The sequence below is a fragment of the Leucopleurus acutus genome (assembly GCF_964270905.1).
Source record: "Leucopleurus acutus genome assembly, chromosome: 8".
In the NCBI taxonomy this organism is placed as follows: domain Eukaryota; kingdom Metazoa; phylum Chordata; class Mammalia; order Artiodactyla; family Delphinidae; genus Leucopleurus; species Leucopleurus acutus.
This window is the reverse complement of record NC_139151.1, coordinates 97,638,702-97,656,047: the sequence shown is the minus strand read 5'-3', so window position 1 is coordinate 97,656,047 and position 17,346 is coordinate 97,638,702. Positions and strand designations below refer to the sequence as shown.

The following is a 17,346-nucleotide window of genomic DNA, read 5'->3' as shown; positions in this document are numbered from 1 at the left end:
GCTTCTGCTGACCACGTGCTAGAGGGGGAGCGGGTGGGGGTGGGGAGCGGCTTCTGGGCGCTTTCCTGGCAGATGGTGATGTGAGGAGGGGCGTTGGGAAGGGGGTTATTGGGAGCCCTGGCCGAGGGTCACGGAGGATCGTGTGGAGGTGGGGATGTTTTTGCCCTTAGACTGGCCTGCGACGTGACTAACCAGACCATGTGACCTTGGGAAGTTGACAGAGTCCTCTGAGCTTTTGTCAGTGAACTGAAGATAAGAAAACACCCTCTTTGCCAAGTTATTGTGAGGCTCTGTGAGGACCTGTGTGAAGTCCCTTACCCCCTGTTCCTGGCTTTCAATTGCTGCTGTATTTTACTGGACCGTCTCCAGAGCTGGGGCTCAGTTCCAGCTTCCCCACCTGTTGCCAGATGTGGGATGCAGAGGCATTTGCAGCTGTTTCTACACCTGGCTTCTTTGTCTATCCCACAAAGAACCTTTGTCCACCTCTACCTTTCCCACAGCCCTGTGTACCAAGCAGCCTCTGCCTTATCTTACAGGATCCAGGGAGTCGCCCACTGATGGTTTTTACCCAGGCCCGAAACAGCCAGCACCAGAGAGCCACCTGAACAGAAGCACCTGACAAAGCAATTTTCCAAGTGCTCAAAAGGCGGGCTTTGCAGCTCCTGTGGTCAGCCCAGGAGGCCACACGCGGGATTTGAGGATCAGCTCCACCTCGGACCATGCAGGGCCAGAGCCTGCCCCTTCGTGTAGCCACCCTGCTGACGGGGCTGCTGGAATGCCTCGGCTTTGCGGGCGTCCTCTTCGGCTGGGCATCCCTGGTGTTTGTCTTCAAAACAGAACATTACTTTGAGGAGCTGTGTGAACCGAATGCCAGGCTGATGGGCAATGCCACGGGGCTGGATGGTAAGGGAGGAGGGCTTCTCTAGGAAGCTGAGTCTGGTTCCCAGGTGGTGGGAAGGGGTTGGAAGGACTCCACCCCCTGCCTCCTCTGCCAACATGTCTGTGGTGAGAGGAAGGGAGTGTCAGCTGCCCCCGCCCTCAACCTTGGTCTCAGAGGTCCCTGGGGAGGGAAGTATCGGCTCCCAAGAGATAATTAGGGGCAGTCACGTCTCCACTTATCTAAGGGAGAACTTATCCTACCGGGCAAGCTGTCCAAGATGGAAGAGGCAGCCCTGGACGGGAGCCAGGCTGGGTGCCGGCCTGGCAGGCAGGCTGGGATGGATGGGAGGTTGGCCCATCCACCCTGGGCTCTTGAGATCTGCCTTTCTCTCCTCCAAACTGCAAAGCCCAGGACGAGCGCTTCTCACTCATCTTCACCCTGGCATCCTTCATGAACAACTTCATGACGTTCCCCGCTGGCTACATCTTTGACCGTTTCAAGACTACCGTGGCCCGCCTCATAGCCATGTAAGTCCCAAGGGGATCTGAACAGGCGTGGGGCAAGAGGAATTCTGGCAGCAGCTTTGTTTGGAGGGAGACCCAGGCCAGGCAACTGGGTATCCCTGCCCCGGCAGCCCTGCTAGAAACTGCACAGGGTGTGGACTGTGTCTCGACCTTCCCTATTCCCCACACCCCTGCTTCCCTTTCTTCACCTCCTTCCTCTGTTGCATGTGGAACTGCATGCTGTACGATGTGCTGAATAGAGCAGGACCCCAAGCCTACTTCCTGTGAGGGCTGGCCTGGGACAGGTTATGCAATTAGCAAAGCCTAGGATTGTCACTCTCGGGGCTTCCCTGGTGGTGGTCCAGCGGTTAAGACTCTGCGCTTCCAGTGCAGGGGGCGTCAGTTTGATCCCTGCTGGGGAACTGAGATCCCACATGCTGTGCGGTGTGGCCAATAAATAAATAAAAATAAAAATAGAATTACCACTCTCGCCTTCATGCCGGGGACCTTTGTCCTCATCATACCTGAGTGACTAATCCTCATGCTCGTCACCACCACCATCACTCCCCAGAAGCTTAGGTAGTAAGGTGTCCTGGGTGTCTCCAGTGGTGGGATTTCAGTTTCCCTCTGACGGGAGGGGAGGTCACGGCGGGTGGGGGACTTGCTGGCTCCACGGGGTGCCACTGCAGCTGGCCAGGTTCGAAGATAAGCGGCGGGCCTGCGGGGGAGCTGATAGGACCCAGAGCCGGCGCCTCCCAGGAGGCACGTGAGAGGCTAGTTGTCAGAGGGACCGGAGGGTGGCTGGACCAGGAAACAGCCTGGAAGGAAAGCAAGCCCTTGGCTCTCTAAGCCTTTGGGTGCACGATGACGCTGTCATTCGCTCTTGGAATTTGGTCACCTGTCTCCTTCTCTTTCCCGTCCTTCTATGCCCACTCCCTCTTCTCCAGCCTTTAGTGTGTTAAGAAAAACCCAGTCTTCCCACCTGTGTTTCTCCTTTACTTTTACACAGAACTCTGCACTTCTGGTCACCAAATGTGTGAGAGCCTTTCCCACACCAGGCAATTCTGTGGCACCAGCTGGGTGTCCTATCATTTAACTCAGTTCTGACACTGTCTACCTGGAGATACAGCATCAGATCCCACAGGTTAAGGGCTCAGTCCCACCAGACTGCCCTCCACCTCAGATGCCAATTGCAAGTGGTAGGTCCCCAGTTTACCCACAACTTCTGTCTGACTCGGCTGCAAACCTGGGATTCCTGTGACCTCCTCCCCCTTGGATTCAGTTATTTGCTAAAGGGCTCACTGAACTCAGGGAAACACATATACCAGTTTATTGATTTATTGCGGTACGCGGGCCTCTCACTGTTGTGGCCTCTCCCGTTGTGGAGCACAGGCTCCGGACGCGCAGGCTCAGCGGCCATGGCTCACGGGCCTAGCCGCTCCGCGGCATGTGGGATCTTCCCGGACCAGGGCACAAACCCGTGTCCCCTGCATCGACAGGCGGACTCTCAACCACTGCGCCACCAGGGAAGCCCTATACCAGTTTATTAAAGGATATGATAAAGGATACAGATGAACAGCCAGATGAAGAGACGCATAGGGCGAGGTCAGGGAGGGTCCGGAGCCCAGGATCTCTTCTGTCCCTGTGGAGTTGGGGTGCAGCACCCTCCTGGTCCATGGCTGTGTTCACCAACCTGGGAGCTCCCCAAACTCCATACTCTTGGGATTTTATGGAGGCTTCCTCATGTAGGCATGATCAGTTATTAACTCCACTTCCAGCCCGTCTCCCCTCTCTGGAGAAGTCGGGGGCAGGGCTGAAAATTCCAAGCATCTAATTATGGCTAGTCTTTCTGGTGAGCAGCCCCCCTCCAGGACCCATCCGGGGTCACCTCATTAGAATAAAAGATGCTCCTAGGGCTCTTATGTGGGAATTTACAAGGGTCTTAGGAGCCCTGTGTCAGGGACTGGGGACCTGGACCAAATATGTATTTCTTCTTATCAATCAGAGTATCACACTTAAGCACTGCTTTTATTACCCCTTGCTTCTAAGAGAGTCCCGTAACCTTGGGGTTGTGGTCCTTAAACAATAACATCCTGGAACTTTAAGCTTAGGACCTAGATCAGTCAGTCCAATCATCTCTCTCTTTTTTTTTTTTTTAATGGTTAGATTCTGTTTTTTTTTTTAATTTTTTTAAATTGGGGTATAGTTGTTTTATAATGTTGTGTTAGTTTCTACTATACGGCGAAGTGGAGTTCCCTGTGCTATACAGTAGGTTCTCATTAGGTATCTGTTTTATACATATTAGTGTATATATGTCAATCCCAATCTCCCAGTTCACCCCTCCCCACTTCCCCCACTTGGTGTCCATACATTTGTTCTCTGCGTCTGTGTCTCTATTTCGGCCTTACAAACAGGTTCATCTGTACCATTTTTCTGGATTCCACATATATGCGTTAATAAGTGATATTTGTTTTTCTCTTTCTGACTTCACTCTGTATGACAGTCTCTAGGTCCATCCACAAACATCTCTTCATAGAAGAGGCTGCTGAGGCCCAGAGAAGGGCAGTGCCTTGCCCAAGGTCACACAGCAAGAGGAATTAGAACTCAAGATTATGATTTGTAAACGAGGCACTAACCCCTTTCTTCAAGGGCTTGGCTGGTTGGGACTTCTAGGTGGGAGGACCTTGGCTCCACGCACCCTCTGCCCCTCCAGCTTTCTCTCTCGTTGACCGCATTCTCCATCTGCCGTTCTGTGTTCCAGATTTCTCTACACCAGTGCCACGCTTACGATAGCCTTCATCTCTGCAGGTGAGTGCTGTCGGGAGGGACACAACCTCAGGGGCAGCTGGTGAATGGGCAGGTGCAGAAGGTGATGGATGGGCAGGATGCACTGACCCCCACAGGTATTCAGAGATCCACAGACTTTCAGCTGGAAAGAGTCCTTGAGAGAGTTATTGCTGGTCTATAAAAACAGTTCAGTCTAGTGAGACATGCAAAAAAATAAGGACAGTGGAGGGACTGCTTCAGAGAGAAGAACTTATTCAAAAGATTACATCCTTCCGGGCTTCCCTGGTGGTGCAGTGGTTGAGAGTTCACCCGCCGATGCAGGGGACACGGGTTCGTGCCCCGGTCCAGGAGGATCCCACATGCCGCGGAGCGGCTGTGCCCGTGGGCCATGGCCGCCGAGCCTGCGCGTCCGGAGCCTGGGCTCCGCCACGGGAGAGGCCACAGCAGTGAGAGGCCCGCTACCGCAAAAAAACAAAAAAAACAAAAAGATTACATCCTTTCGTTATGTATTAAATGTCCTCTCTCTCTTTTTTTTAATGAAATGATAATAGGAATGGCAGTTTTCGAAAATATCCTGACTTAGCCGGGTACAAACTGATAACCCCAGTGTAGTCAGAAGTTTTCTTTTCAAATTTTACTGGTCTATAAGTGTATACAGTTCCCAAAGTCTGGGAATTCCAGTCTGGTGTATTCCCCACTTCCTCCATTACGTAGAGGAGAAAACAGGTCAGAGAGAGACCCTTTGCAGAGACTAGCCAGAGGCCCCAGAGCAAGTTAGTGGGAAGGGGTCCTGGGACCCTGGCTGTGCTCTTTGCTAGCATCTCAGTTATAGAGGCCAAGAGATGCTTTCCAGTATTCCTCCCCAGTGCCAGATTACGTGGCTCAGTTTTTGGGTTAGGAAATAAAAAGTACCTAACTCTCCTGTGTCTAGTACCTGTGCTGAATCTGTTACTTCATTTGTGTTCAGTGAACGCAAAGCTGACTGAGGGTCTCTGTCTGAGCAGATCTCATGAGGTAGCCTGGTTATTTAAAAACCACTCTGCTCGGGACTTCCCTGGTGGCGCAGCGGCTAAGACCCCGTGTGCCCAATGCAGGGGGCCGGAGTTTGATCCCTGGCCAGGGAACTAGATCCCACGTGCGTGCTGCAACTAAGAGTTCACATGCCCCAACTAAGGAGCCCACATGCAGCAACTAAGACCCGGCACAACCACATAAATAAATAAATATTAAAAAAAAAAAAAAACACTCTGCTTATCATACTGTCTTCTTACCTAAAAGCCTAAGCATGGTTTTCAAGTGGCTGAATGTGGAGGTGATGGCTGGGTATGTTTGACTCACATGTGTGAATCACTGGAGTCACAATATTCCCTTCCCCCCTAAAATAGGGCTTTTTGGTTTTGGAAAAAGCATGCTATTGTGAAAGGAATCTCAACCAACCTTTAGTGCATTTGAAGACGTACCTTTTATAGAGACAGAAATTGAATGGTAAACAGTGTGAATGATCTAAAATGAGCACGTGTACAGCGCTTCTCAAGGTATGGAACAAAAGTTACTCGGATAACAGTTACTTTGGGGAATATTATTAGGAAGCACACATGCTGCCTTAACACTGAATCACCTGGTGGGAGAGTTACTCCCTTTTTATTTCTCACTAGCCCTCTGATTTCATGCACGGAAGTCTTGGTTTGGGCTGGGATGATTTTAACACTGTGACAAGAGCAGGTATCAGGCTTTGAACATTCTGAAGGCCACTGCGTTCAGTTACAGTTTAATAACAGTGTTTTCATTGTATTTATTTGTACAGTTACCTCCTATTCACAACAAGCAACACAAGTTGCTTTTCATTTATACTAGCGATATAAAGTTTTCTCTTGTTTTGGCCGTGCCACAGTGGCTTGTGGGATCTCAGTTCCCCGACCAAGGATTGAACCTGGGCCACGGCAGTGAAAGCCCAGAATCCTAACCAGTAGGCCACCAGGGAACTCCCAATATAAAGTTTCCTTTAAAAATAATAGATTTCTTTTGGATAAAAGTGAGTCAACTTAAAAAAAAATTTTTTTTGGCAAATAAGACAGGTGTGGGTTATGGCCCAAATCATGAAGGTGGGCAGAAAGAAGGCTGTGACTTGGGAAAGACTAACTTACGGAGGGCTCCCTAGTCCTTGGCACTTTAGTTGTTTTTAGTTCTGCTCTTCTTACCCAACACTTGCCAGACCTATTAGAATGATTTTTTTGCATGTCAGTCTTTCCAAGGGCAAGAAGTATTTATTCATCCTGCATTTCCAGTGCCAAGCACAACACCTGGCACAAAGGAAATGCTCAAAGTTTAATGAACAAAAGAGAGACACTCAGATCTCACAGCGCCTGGTGAGGTGGGAAGAGCAGGGAATGTTATTGCCATTTATCAGATGAAATGACTGAGTCACAAGTTCAGAATCTAGCTCAAAGCAGTGAATTAGAGGCTGGGCTCAGGGACTGAATCCAGGCTTCTCTTCCCCACAGTGTCAAGGATGCATAGGGGGGCTGCTTGTGGTTTAGTGAGGGAAGGGGGTGGTGGGTTGAGTGCCTCTCTCTGTAGACATCCACCCTGCCAGAGACCAAGGGTCATCTTTGGTGAGGAAGAGGGTGTCTCAGGAGACCTCTGCAGGGTCCCTCCACAGGGGCACGTGAAGGAGCCGTGACCAGGACCCTAAGGTCCGTGGAGGATGCTGGGAGGCTGCCTAGAATTGGGGCCCTAAGCCCAGGATCGTAGGGAGCAGGGGGGCCAGAGTTCGGGTTGCGTGTCTGGGCTGCACTGTGGCACCTCCCCATCTCTGTCTTGGATTGTTCCAGACTCAGCTGTGCTGCTCTTCCTGGCCATGCCCATGCTCACCGTAGGAGGAATCCTGTTTCTGATCACCAACCTGCAGGTGTGAGCCTGCCCTAATCACGGGCCCCTGGCTGGAGGTTGGGGCGGGTGGAAGGAGGGAGAAGCACTTTGCTACACTGGCTGCCTCTGATGGGGTTGGCCCAAGCCAGGGTGGTAGCTCCTGGGGTGGAGGGTAGGTCTGGGTATGAGGGCCTGACACTTGCCGGGCGCACAGGAAAGATTTCACGAATAAATAAGTGATTCAGGCTGATCGTGTGTCCTCCAGATCGGGAACCTATTTGGCAAACACCGTTCAACCGTCATCACCATGTACAACGGAGCATTTGACTCTTCCTCGGCAGTCTTCCTTATCATTAAGGTAAAAGATAGCAATGGCCCGTGTTTATCTCCCCGCTGCTGGGGAGCACCAGGCATCCGTAATCAGCCGCCAGGGTGGAAGGCAAGAGCCTGGGCCAAGCCTCCTTCTCAGAAACAGGTTTCAGCCCCTAATTCTTACACTGACTTTTTGTATGATGAAATACACCCAGGGACTTCCCTGGTGGTCCAGTGGTTAAGACTGCGCACTGCCAAAAAAAAAAAGACTCTGCACTTCTACTGCAGGGGACGCGGGTTCAATCCGTGGTCAGGGAACTAGGATCCTGCTTGCTGCGTGGCAAAAAAACCCCACCTAACATAAAGTTTTCCATGTGAACCATTTTTAAGCGCACAGTCCGATGGCATTAAGTTCATTCGTGTTGTTTTACGACCATCACCGCCATCCATCTCTAGAACTCTTCTCCACCCTGTAAAACTGAAACTCTGTGCCCATTAAACAATAACGCCCATTGTGGGTACCCCCCCGTCTCCTCCTTGCCACTGGCAACCACTGTCTTATTGTCTATTTCTGTGAATTTGACTACTGTAGGTACCTCCTAAGTGGAATCATACAGTATTTGTCCTTCTGTGACTGGGTTATTCCATTTAGCCTGATGTCCTCAGGGTTTATCAATGTTGTAGCAGGTGTCAGAATTTCCTTCCTTTTTAAGGCTGAATAATGTTCCATCGTATGTATGTGCCACATTTCCTTTATCCATTCATCCGCGGATGGATACTTGATTTGCTTCCACCTTTCAGACGTTGTGAATAATGCTGCTGTGCACGTGGCTGTTACACTGACCTCTTCTCTCCTTTGTCTGCAGCTCCTTTATGAACAGGGCATCAGTCTCAGGGCCTCCTTCATCTTCATCTCTGTCTGCAGTGCCTGGCATGTTGGGCGTACTTTCCTTCTGATGCCCAGGGGACACATCCCCTACCCACTGCCCCCCAACTACAGCTATGGGTAAGGACTATGAGCTGGTGATGGTGTGCCCAGAGCCCCTCATCTCACCTGGAGTAGGAAGCAAGGATGGGACAGACATGGTAAGGCAGAGGAAACCTGTCCCAGGAGAGGAGGACTAGACCAGGGATGTATTAGTTAGCTACTGCTGCATAACAAACTACCCCAAAACTTAATGGCCTAAAACATTAAGCATTTATTATTTCCACAGGTCTGTGTGTAGCTGGCTAGTTCTGCTGATCAGGGAGCTGCTTGGATGACCTTGACAAGGCTTCTCATGCCTCTGATCACCTGGTGGGCTAGCTGGGGACTGGCTGGTCTAGGATGGCCTTACTCACATGGGGTTTGTCTGGCCATAGGGAGTGGCAGGGATTTCTGGGTCACGTGGCTCTTATCCTCCCACAGGCTAGCTTGGGCTTCTTCACATGGTGGTCTCAGGGTTCCAAGATAAATGCCAAAATGCACAAGGTTTTTTCACTTTTAAGCTGAGAATTGTCGCAGCATCACTTCTGCTGGGTTGTCTCGGCCGGGCAGCTCCCAAGGCCAGCCCAGAGGGAGGGGACAGGGAAGTGGTCAGAGCTGTACTGCAGAGGGTGGAGAGCAGAGGCGGGGAAGACATGGGACCGTTTGTGCCGCCAGTCATCCAAGCAGTAGAGAGAGGGCATTTGTTTGCTGTTCAGCAGCCCCATGCGCTCTGATTTCATCTCACAGCAGTCCTGAGATACGCATACTTCCCTCCATTTTCCAAATGAGAACAAGGAGGCTCAGAAGAGTTAGGTCTGAGCCGCGTTGCACAGCCTCAGGAAGAGGCAGAGCTGGGGTTTGAACCCAGGCCTGTCCTGTTCTTCCTGCACTTCAGTGGTTCCCAAACATTGCTGCGTATTAGAATTGCTGGGATCACTTGGAGATCTTTAAAAAACGTAGGAGCCTGACTCCCACGCCCAGACATTCTGATTTAATCGGTCTAGGCTGTGACTTGGGCATTGGGGTTGTGAAAAGGTGATTCCAGTGTATAGCGAAAGGTACTATCCCCCCTCCCGCCGCGCGCGCACACACACACACACACACACACACACACACACACACACGGCCTGAATCTGAGGCTCGGCTCACAATTCTTGGGTCAGGCTGATGGGACTTCTGTTTCCACAGCCTGTGCTCTGGGGATGGCCCCAGAGAGGAAGAGAAGAAAACGGCTGAGTCCCAAAAGCTGGAGCTTTCAGAGAAGTTCCTTTCACCCAAGGAAGGTGAGCCCTACTGGTTAACCCATTTCCCCTCCGGAACCTGGCCTCTCCCCACAGCCACCTCCAAAGCTTTCCCAGGGACTCAGAATCAGGAAAGGACAGGTAGGGAAAAGACCTGCAGGATCTTCTCAACCCCCTCAGTTTATAGGCGGTCCAGAGAGGGGCAACATTTTTGTCTCATCTCTCCTCTTTGTCCCCCTTTTCTTTCTCATCTCATCATACCCCTTCCCCTCGCAGCCAGTCTTCCATCATTTGCCTTCCCTTCCCCCCACTCCTAAGTCCGCCTTATTTGTCCCCATTTCTGCAGGTCCGCTGGGTCTGTCCCGTCTCCATCACTGCCTCCTTTCTCTCCTCTGTCTGTTTTGGGTCTTTGGTTATAAACATCACAAACCACGGCTGGTTAAGGTAGAAATGAGAACAGGATTCTGAGAAGTTCACAAAAGCAAGGGCAAAGTGAACTTGCCAGGCTCCATCCAGGAAGAGCAGAACCAGGGGACCTGCCTCCGGGGACCCCAGTCTGAAATCACAGCCAGTCTGCCTCTCGAGGAGAATGATCAACTTGGTCAGCCTTGGGTGAGGAATGGAATGCTTAATTCGCAGTCCCATCTGGACCATGAAGAATAGGGCGGGGGGAGATTTCCAGAGAAGACTCAGGATCCTGGTACGGAAGGAAAAGAAGGGGCTGTGGATCAGCTGAAACACTAGCTGTCTTTAACTTTCTCCTCTCGTCTTTCTTTTCATCATCCTGGCTGAGAAAGATTAGGAAAGTGTTAGTGCAAGAAGCATCATTGAGTCCAAGCTGCGATAGATCAGATTTCGGCAGGCGGAGCACGTGGGAGGCTCATTCAGGGTGGTGGGGACAGGATGACGCGTGGAGGTGGCGGTGTGCCCAGGAAAGCAAGAAGAGCGGGTGAGCTCAGACCTCAGGCTGTCCTTTCAAGACCCCTGCACTCTTGCCCATCCCTGCCCCCCAACTTTAAGTGTAACTCTTGCCCAAATCTTCCTCTTCCCACCAGAGATCCTGAGACCAGGGCAGCAGCAGCAGGAAGCCCGCTCTTTCTGGAGCTACGCCTTCTCTCGGCGCTTTGCCTGGCACCTGGTGTGGCTGTCTGTGATACAGCTGTGGCACTACCTCTTCATCGGCACCCTCAACTCTCTGCTGAGCAACTTGGCCAGTGGGGACAGGGTGCTAGGTATGTGACGGGGCTGGGAGGCAGCGCATCTGAGCACCACAGCTGGGGACTTGGAACCTCGAGCGGCGGGGTGCTGAGCTCAGCAGGGCTCTGTGCTCCAGAGAAAGGTCTGAGCAGGGGTGTGGCGAGGAGGGTCAGGCAGGGCAAGGGCCGGGTGGGAGGGTCCTCTTCCGTAAGGCACTCCTGGAAAGTTCTTACCGCCCAACCCCTCTCTGCCCTCTGCAGTCAGCACGTACACAAATGCCTTTGCCATCACTCAGTTCTTTGGAGTGCTGTGTGCCCCCTGGAATGGGCTGCTCATGGATCGGCTGAAATGCAAGTACCAGGAGGAAGCAAGAAGGACAGGTGAGACCTGGGCTCCAGAGGATCAGGGAACCAGGAGGGGAGAGATCTTTATTTTCCTCCATGCCCATCTTCTCTTTTCTTCTAAATCCTTTTCTACTTGCATCTGTCCGTTCATCCATCCATCACTCATCCATCCATCCATCCATCCATCCATCCGTCATCTGTCCATTCATCACCCATCCATCCATCATCCAACCACTAGTCATTGAGTGCCAATTATGTGCCAATCACAGTTCTAGATTCAGTAACGGACAAGACAGATACGTCCTTGTTCTCAAGAAGCTCTTCTCAGTCTAGAGAGTGGAGAAATGCCAGTAATCAAGCTTTACAGTCCATGAAGTAAACCTGCAGGGAGCTATGAAACAGAAAGAAAGGCACATAACCTGTTCTGGGTGGGGATGGGTTGGGTGTCAGGGAAGGAAGTCTTCCTGGAGGAAGTGGCATCTAAGCCAAGACCTAAAGGAAGAGTAAAGACGTGAGAAATTGAAGAGGAGGGCCTTGGGAGGGTGGCCCAGGAGTACAGAGGAGTCAGGGTGGTGAAGGGGAGAGTGAAACACTAAGGAATCTGAGGAATCCCAGAAAGTGATTCGGGCTGGCCAGGGCACAGAGAGGTAGTCGGGAGGGGGCTGGAAAGACGGAGGTAAGAAGGGACAGGCCGTGTTGTGCCAAGGAGCTTGGACATGATCCTTGGACAAGAATGGAGGAGCAGGCATGCTGAGGTCTCTCTCTTTTTTTTTTTTTTTTTGACCTTGCACCTCACGGCTTGCGGGATCTTAGTTCACTGACCAGGGATTGGACTTGGGCATACGCAGTGAAAACGCAGAATCCTAACCACTGGACCACCAGGGAATTCCCTTTACCCCTATAGTTTCATCTCTCCCACTTCTCACTTCCCTGAGCTGCTTCTCCTAACCCTGCTGGAGTATTTTAAAACAAATCTCAGACATCAGATCATTTCATCTGTAAATACATCAGTTGGTAGCTCCAGCAAATAGGACCTCTTTTATTTAAATTAAACATCACCATAATATCATTATCATATGTAAAACAGCCCCGAATCATTTCTTAGTATCATCTAATAATGTAGACCTGTTCAGATTTCCTTAATGGTCTCACCTATGCCTTTTTATAGTTGGTTTGTTCAGATTCGGGTCCTTACAGGGGCCACACAATGTACTCATGTGTCTTTCAGATGTTTTTAAGTCTCTGTGTCCCCCACCCCCTTTTTTCCCTTTGTTGTTCATTTATCGAAGGAACTAGGTTGTTTGTCCTGTCAGATTTCCCACATTTTGGGTTTGGCATCCTTTTCATGTCATTTAAAAACGTTTCTTTGATTGGGTCTTTCCTGTAAACAGGCAGAGTAATATTTTTATTAATACTAATATTTAATATTTTTTGGCAAGAATAATTCAGAGCTGGAGCTGTGGGCTACCTACAAGCTCTCGTCATCAGGCCCTTAGTACCCGAGGTTTTGTTCTTATGATGTTAAGATTGATCAGTGGGTTCAGACATTGTCAGTCTGATCTGCGCATTATAAAAGTTTCCCATCAGCTGCAGGCCTAATGATTTTAACAGCTATTGATGACCAGTGCCTAGACCCATTATTTTATTAGGGTCGCAAAAAGGAGATTTTCTATTTCTATCTTTCCTTCTGCTTTTAATAGCTAGAATTCCTCTAGAAAGAAAACCTTTCCTTTATTAAGTATTTCGTTACCCTGAAATAAATGCATGCTTTTTCCTCTATTTACTAGTTTTAGAAAAACGATTTGGTGCCCTAGAAACTTCCAGGGGTAACCACTCATAGTTTCTCTTTTTTTTTTTTTTTTTTGCGGTACGCGGGCCTCTCACTGTTGTGGCCTCTCCCGTTGCGGAGCACAGGCTCCGGACGCGCAGGCTCAGCGGCCATGGCTCACGGGCCCAGCCGCTCTGCAGCACGCGGGATCCTCCCGGACCGGGCCACGAACCCGCGTCCCCTGCATCGGCAGGCGGACTCTCAGCCACTGCGCCACCAGGGAAGCCCCATAGTTTCTCTTTTAAAATCTCATTTTAAATATATTTGACATGTTTCAATCCACCTCTGTCACAATTCTTCTCAAATTATCTCATCTTTGACTATCGGCAACTTTACCAATCCACTATCTGTGTCCTTAACAAATAGTCCCATTAGTTTTAGAGAGTGTCTTTCCCTTCTGTCACAAGGAGATGTTCAGGTCCATTTCATTGGGTATGTTTCCTGGCCCAGACCTGAAACCAGCCATTTCTCCAAATAGCCCTGGGTCCCTTTAAATGAGAAATGGTATTTAAAGAGTGCAATTTGGGTGCTCAGGTTTCTAATTCTCCTGGGTTGTCATTGCTTTTAGGCCTCTGAGGTAAGATATACATAATTTTTTGGATGAAGAAATACATCATGAGTAGCCAGTGCTGATATTTTAATTGACATTTTCCTTCCTTGACTTTTACATTTGTGTCTCCTTTTGTCTGAAAATCTTGGTTCCTAAAATACTCTAATATAGGCTATATTAATATATTTACTGTATATTTACAATATATATTTAATATAATATATTTACTGTATATACATACAGTGTATACTATATACACATACTATATATATACATAGTACTTTACACATATATTTTATGCATAATTACTGGTTTAGCATCATCAATACTATTAATAATAGTACGATTGCTGTATGCTGTTTCTCCCGTCCTCCCTCCTTTCTTTCCTTCTTTCCGTTCTCATCCTGAGGATACATCCCGTAAGAGCTGTCAGTCAAATTACAGTATTTTAAGAGTCGCCAACTTGATATAAAGTTATGTTCATTGGTTTCATCTTGTTGGATTTCTTTTGGAATTGCTTTGCTTGTTTTCTTCCTATTATTTTATTTTAAATACATTTGCATATCAAACATTGACATTCCTAAGCCAGAACTATGAAACAAGATACAGTCAAAGAAGTTTAGTTTCCTTCTCTGTTCCCTGTCCTCCATTCCTTCCCTCGTTAGGTAACTGTTTTTGTTTTTGCTTTTCCTTAAAGACAGACTCTGTATGTGTGTATAGTTTTGCTTTCTTAGATAAAAGGCAGCGAATCGCACACCCTGTCCTGCACTTCCTTTTTTTTTTTTTCCGGTACGCGGGCTCTCACTGTTGCGGCCTCAGCGGCCATGGCTCACGGGCCCAGCCGCTCCGCGGCATGTGGGATCTTCCCGGACTGGGGCACGACTCTCAACCACTGCGCCACCAGGGAAGCCCCCTGCAGCTTTCTTTATGTAACTCTCTGTCCTGGGTTTGCCCCACAGCCAGGCTCCCTCCTTCTGCCTTTAACCCCTGCCTCATTCTGTTATGGGACTGCAGCGTAGTTGGTGCTGCGTTCCCCTACTGCTGCTGATTTGGTTGGTTTCCAGTCTTCTGCTATTACCCATGGTGCTACCCAGAGTATCTGGCTGTGGGTTGAGGGCCCTCCCTGTCAGGAGGTCATTGTGATAATCTATGAGTTAGTGATGCTTGCCTATAATTAGGATGAGTCGCCGGGGTTGGAAACGAGTGGATACATTTGAATGGTGTTTAGGAAGTGAATTATCACCACTTGTTGATGGACTGGAGATGGGGCATGTGTGGAGAGAGGGTTCAGGATGACCCCCCTGCGGGCATCCACGCAGCCTCTGCTCTTCCCTTTGGCCCAGGTTCCTCGGCCTCGGCGGCGGCCCTGCGCTCAACAGTGCCTTCGCTGGTCCTGACGTCTGTGCTGTGCCTGGGCTTCGCCCTCTGCGCCTCCATCCCTGTCCTCCCCCTGCAGTATGCCACCTTCACCCTGCAAGTGATAAACCGCTCCTTCCTCTACGGGGGCAATGCTGCCTTCCTCACCCTCGCGTACGTAGGTGGGCTTGGTATGCGTCACGTGACGGGGGCACCCTTGGGGCAAAGGGAGGCGTGCTGGGGGCAAAGAAATCAGGAGGTGAGGACCAGAGGTGGCCAGAGGAGGCACACAGCGTCTGGGAGCAGGTGTAGAGGAGGTGGAGGCTGGTGGGAGGGTTAGAGCCTTCATGTACCTGAAAGCTCTTCATGTCTGCTCCCCTCTGCCTCGGTTGTCTACTCTGTGAACTCCTATTCACCCTCCAAAGCCCACTTCTGTTCCAGCTCTCCCAGGGAAGAGTAGAAAGAAAGCGTCTTTCTTTCCTTGTGCCTCTGTATTCTTGCTTCCTCTGATAGTGCATGCATCATCTAGCATGTAGCGGAATTATTCACGTGTCTTTTCCTTGAGACCTCCCAGGGCACAGCCTGTGTCTGGGTCCCTGCTGTTTCCCCGGGATCGAGCACAGCGCCATCTCTTTGCTCTGTCGTTTGAAAGCCTAAGCAAAGGTGAAGGAGGGGAGCTGTGTGGGTGTGGGTGGATAAAGGCAGGCTTAGGCTAGGGGAGCAGGGGGCTGACCAAGGCCCACCACAGCCAGAGCTCACTGGAACCTCATTTGTCTCTCTGCCCAGGTTCCCTTCAGAGCACTTTGGGAAGCTTTTTGGGCTAGTGATGGCCTTGTCAGCTGTCGTGTCTCTGCTCCAGTTCCCAATCTTCACCCTCATCAAAGGCCCCCTCCGGAGTGACCCGTTCTACGTGAGTACTGTGGCGGGTTGGGGGACCCTGGCCTTAGACCAGCAGGGATGTCCAGATTGGGACAACTGTGTTGGTCCCCAGCAGGGGGCGCCCCCCACCTGGCTGGGGTGGCCTGGGTGTGGTCCCTGCAGGAGCATTTCTTCACATGGGTACATCCTTGGTCTTGCTTCTCAAACTGGGGTCAGTGGGAGTGCCCTGCCTTGTGCTGGGGGTGGGGGTGGGGGTCCCTGAAGCCAGAGGGTTAACGTGACACAGCTTCTTCCCAGGTCACTGAATACTCTCTAGGCCTCTGTTTTTTCATCTGTGTAATGGGCACAGGGACTTCCCTGGCGGTCCAAGGGTTAAGACTCTGCGCTTCCACTGCAGGGGGCGAGGGTTCAATCCCTGGTCAGGGAGCTAAGATCCCACATGCCATGGGGTGAGGCCAAAAAAAAAAGGCATAATATAATATTCCCCTACCCCCCACGCACCCTGCTCCATGGGGCAGAATGGAAAATAACCAAGAGTCCATCCCAGAGGGCACCGTTGGGTCTGAGTGGAAAGTAGGGGATAAACCAGGCAGGATTCTGGTTCCTCCACTAGTGGTGGACTTCGCCTCACTGCTTCCTCTCCCTCCAGGTGAATGTGATTCTGGTGCTCGTCACTCTTCTGACGTTTGTCCACCCCTTCCTGGTGTACCGGGAGTGCTGTCAGAAAGAAAGCCCCCCTGGGGTTGCCTAGTTCAGAAGCCCTCCCTTTTCAGCCCCGAGGACGTGTCATCTTCCTTCACCTTCGAGCACCCCGTGTCCAGAAAGACTTTGCCCACCCAGGCTACTTGTATTAAGTAGCCATTATTTTTTCTTAGAACAAAAAGACATATTTAACTGTCCCCCAAGCCTTCTTATCGGCAAGACAAGAAGCAAAGTCACGTGGAAGTTCTTAGTTTCAGGGTAGGAAGCGCATGGCCCTGGCAGATGCTTGGCCCGAGGTGGGGTGATGTGATGGGAGGGTGTGTCCCCTGCTTCTCCAGGCCTCTTTGTCCCTGAAGCCCCTGTGTGCCTGGGCCCTGTGCTGCTGGGTAAGTTTCCAGGTGAAGAGTGAGGTTGTCATGGCCGCATTGCCACCTGGCATTCAGAAGTGGCGCCCAGGGCTTCCCTGGTGGCTCAGTGGTTGAGAGTCGGCCTGCCGATGCAGGGGACACGGGTTCGTGCCCCGATCCAGGAGGATCCCACGTGCCGCGGAGCGGCTGGGCCCGTGAGCCATGGCCGCTGAGCCTGCGCGTCCGGAGCCTGTGCTCCGCAACGGGAGAGGCCACGATAGTGAGAGACCCCGTACTGCAAAAACCACCACCAACAACAAAAAAACCCAAAACCAAAACAAACAAACAGAAGTGGCGCCCAGCTCTCCGTCAGAGCCCCAGCCTTGTTAGGGAATGAGCCTGGGGAGGAGGAGGGGCAGACCGGGTTGGGTGGGGGCCCTGGGCTGAGCCCCAGCTCTGCCGCTGATGCCGAGTGACCTTGAGCAGACCCTTCTCCCCGCCGAGCATCAGTTTTCCCACCTGTAGAAGGAGAGGGTCTTGGAGTCGGAGGTTCTTTCTGGAGTTCACGTTCTAGAAGGTTTTAAG

At 50.9% G+C, this 17,346-nt stretch overlaps 1 protein-coding gene across 1 annotated transcript; it reads left to right on the top strand.

Moving 5' to 3' along the window:
* Nucleotides 1–719: 719 nt before the first annotated feature.
* On the top strand, nucleotides 720–16,484 carry SLC43A3 (solute carrier family 43 member 3; the record flags this gene model as incomplete). The annotated part of the gene is made up of 12 exons (XM_082845509.1): nucleotides 720–903; nucleotides 1,257–1,407; nucleotides 4,145–4,191; nucleotides 7,002–7,078; nucleotides 7,304–7,396; nucleotides 8,217–8,356; nucleotides 9,506–9,600; nucleotides 10,614–10,790; nucleotides 11,016–11,135; nucleotides 14,821–15,007; nucleotides 15,620–15,743; nucleotides 16,362–16,484. The coding sequence occupies 12 exons, from the start codon at nucleotides 720–722 to the stop codon at nucleotides 16,461–16,463; spliced, it is 1,497 nt and encodes a 498-aa protein (XP_082701635.1). The 3' UTR covers nucleotides 16,464–16,484.
* Nucleotides 16,485–17,346: the final 862 nt, after the last annotated feature.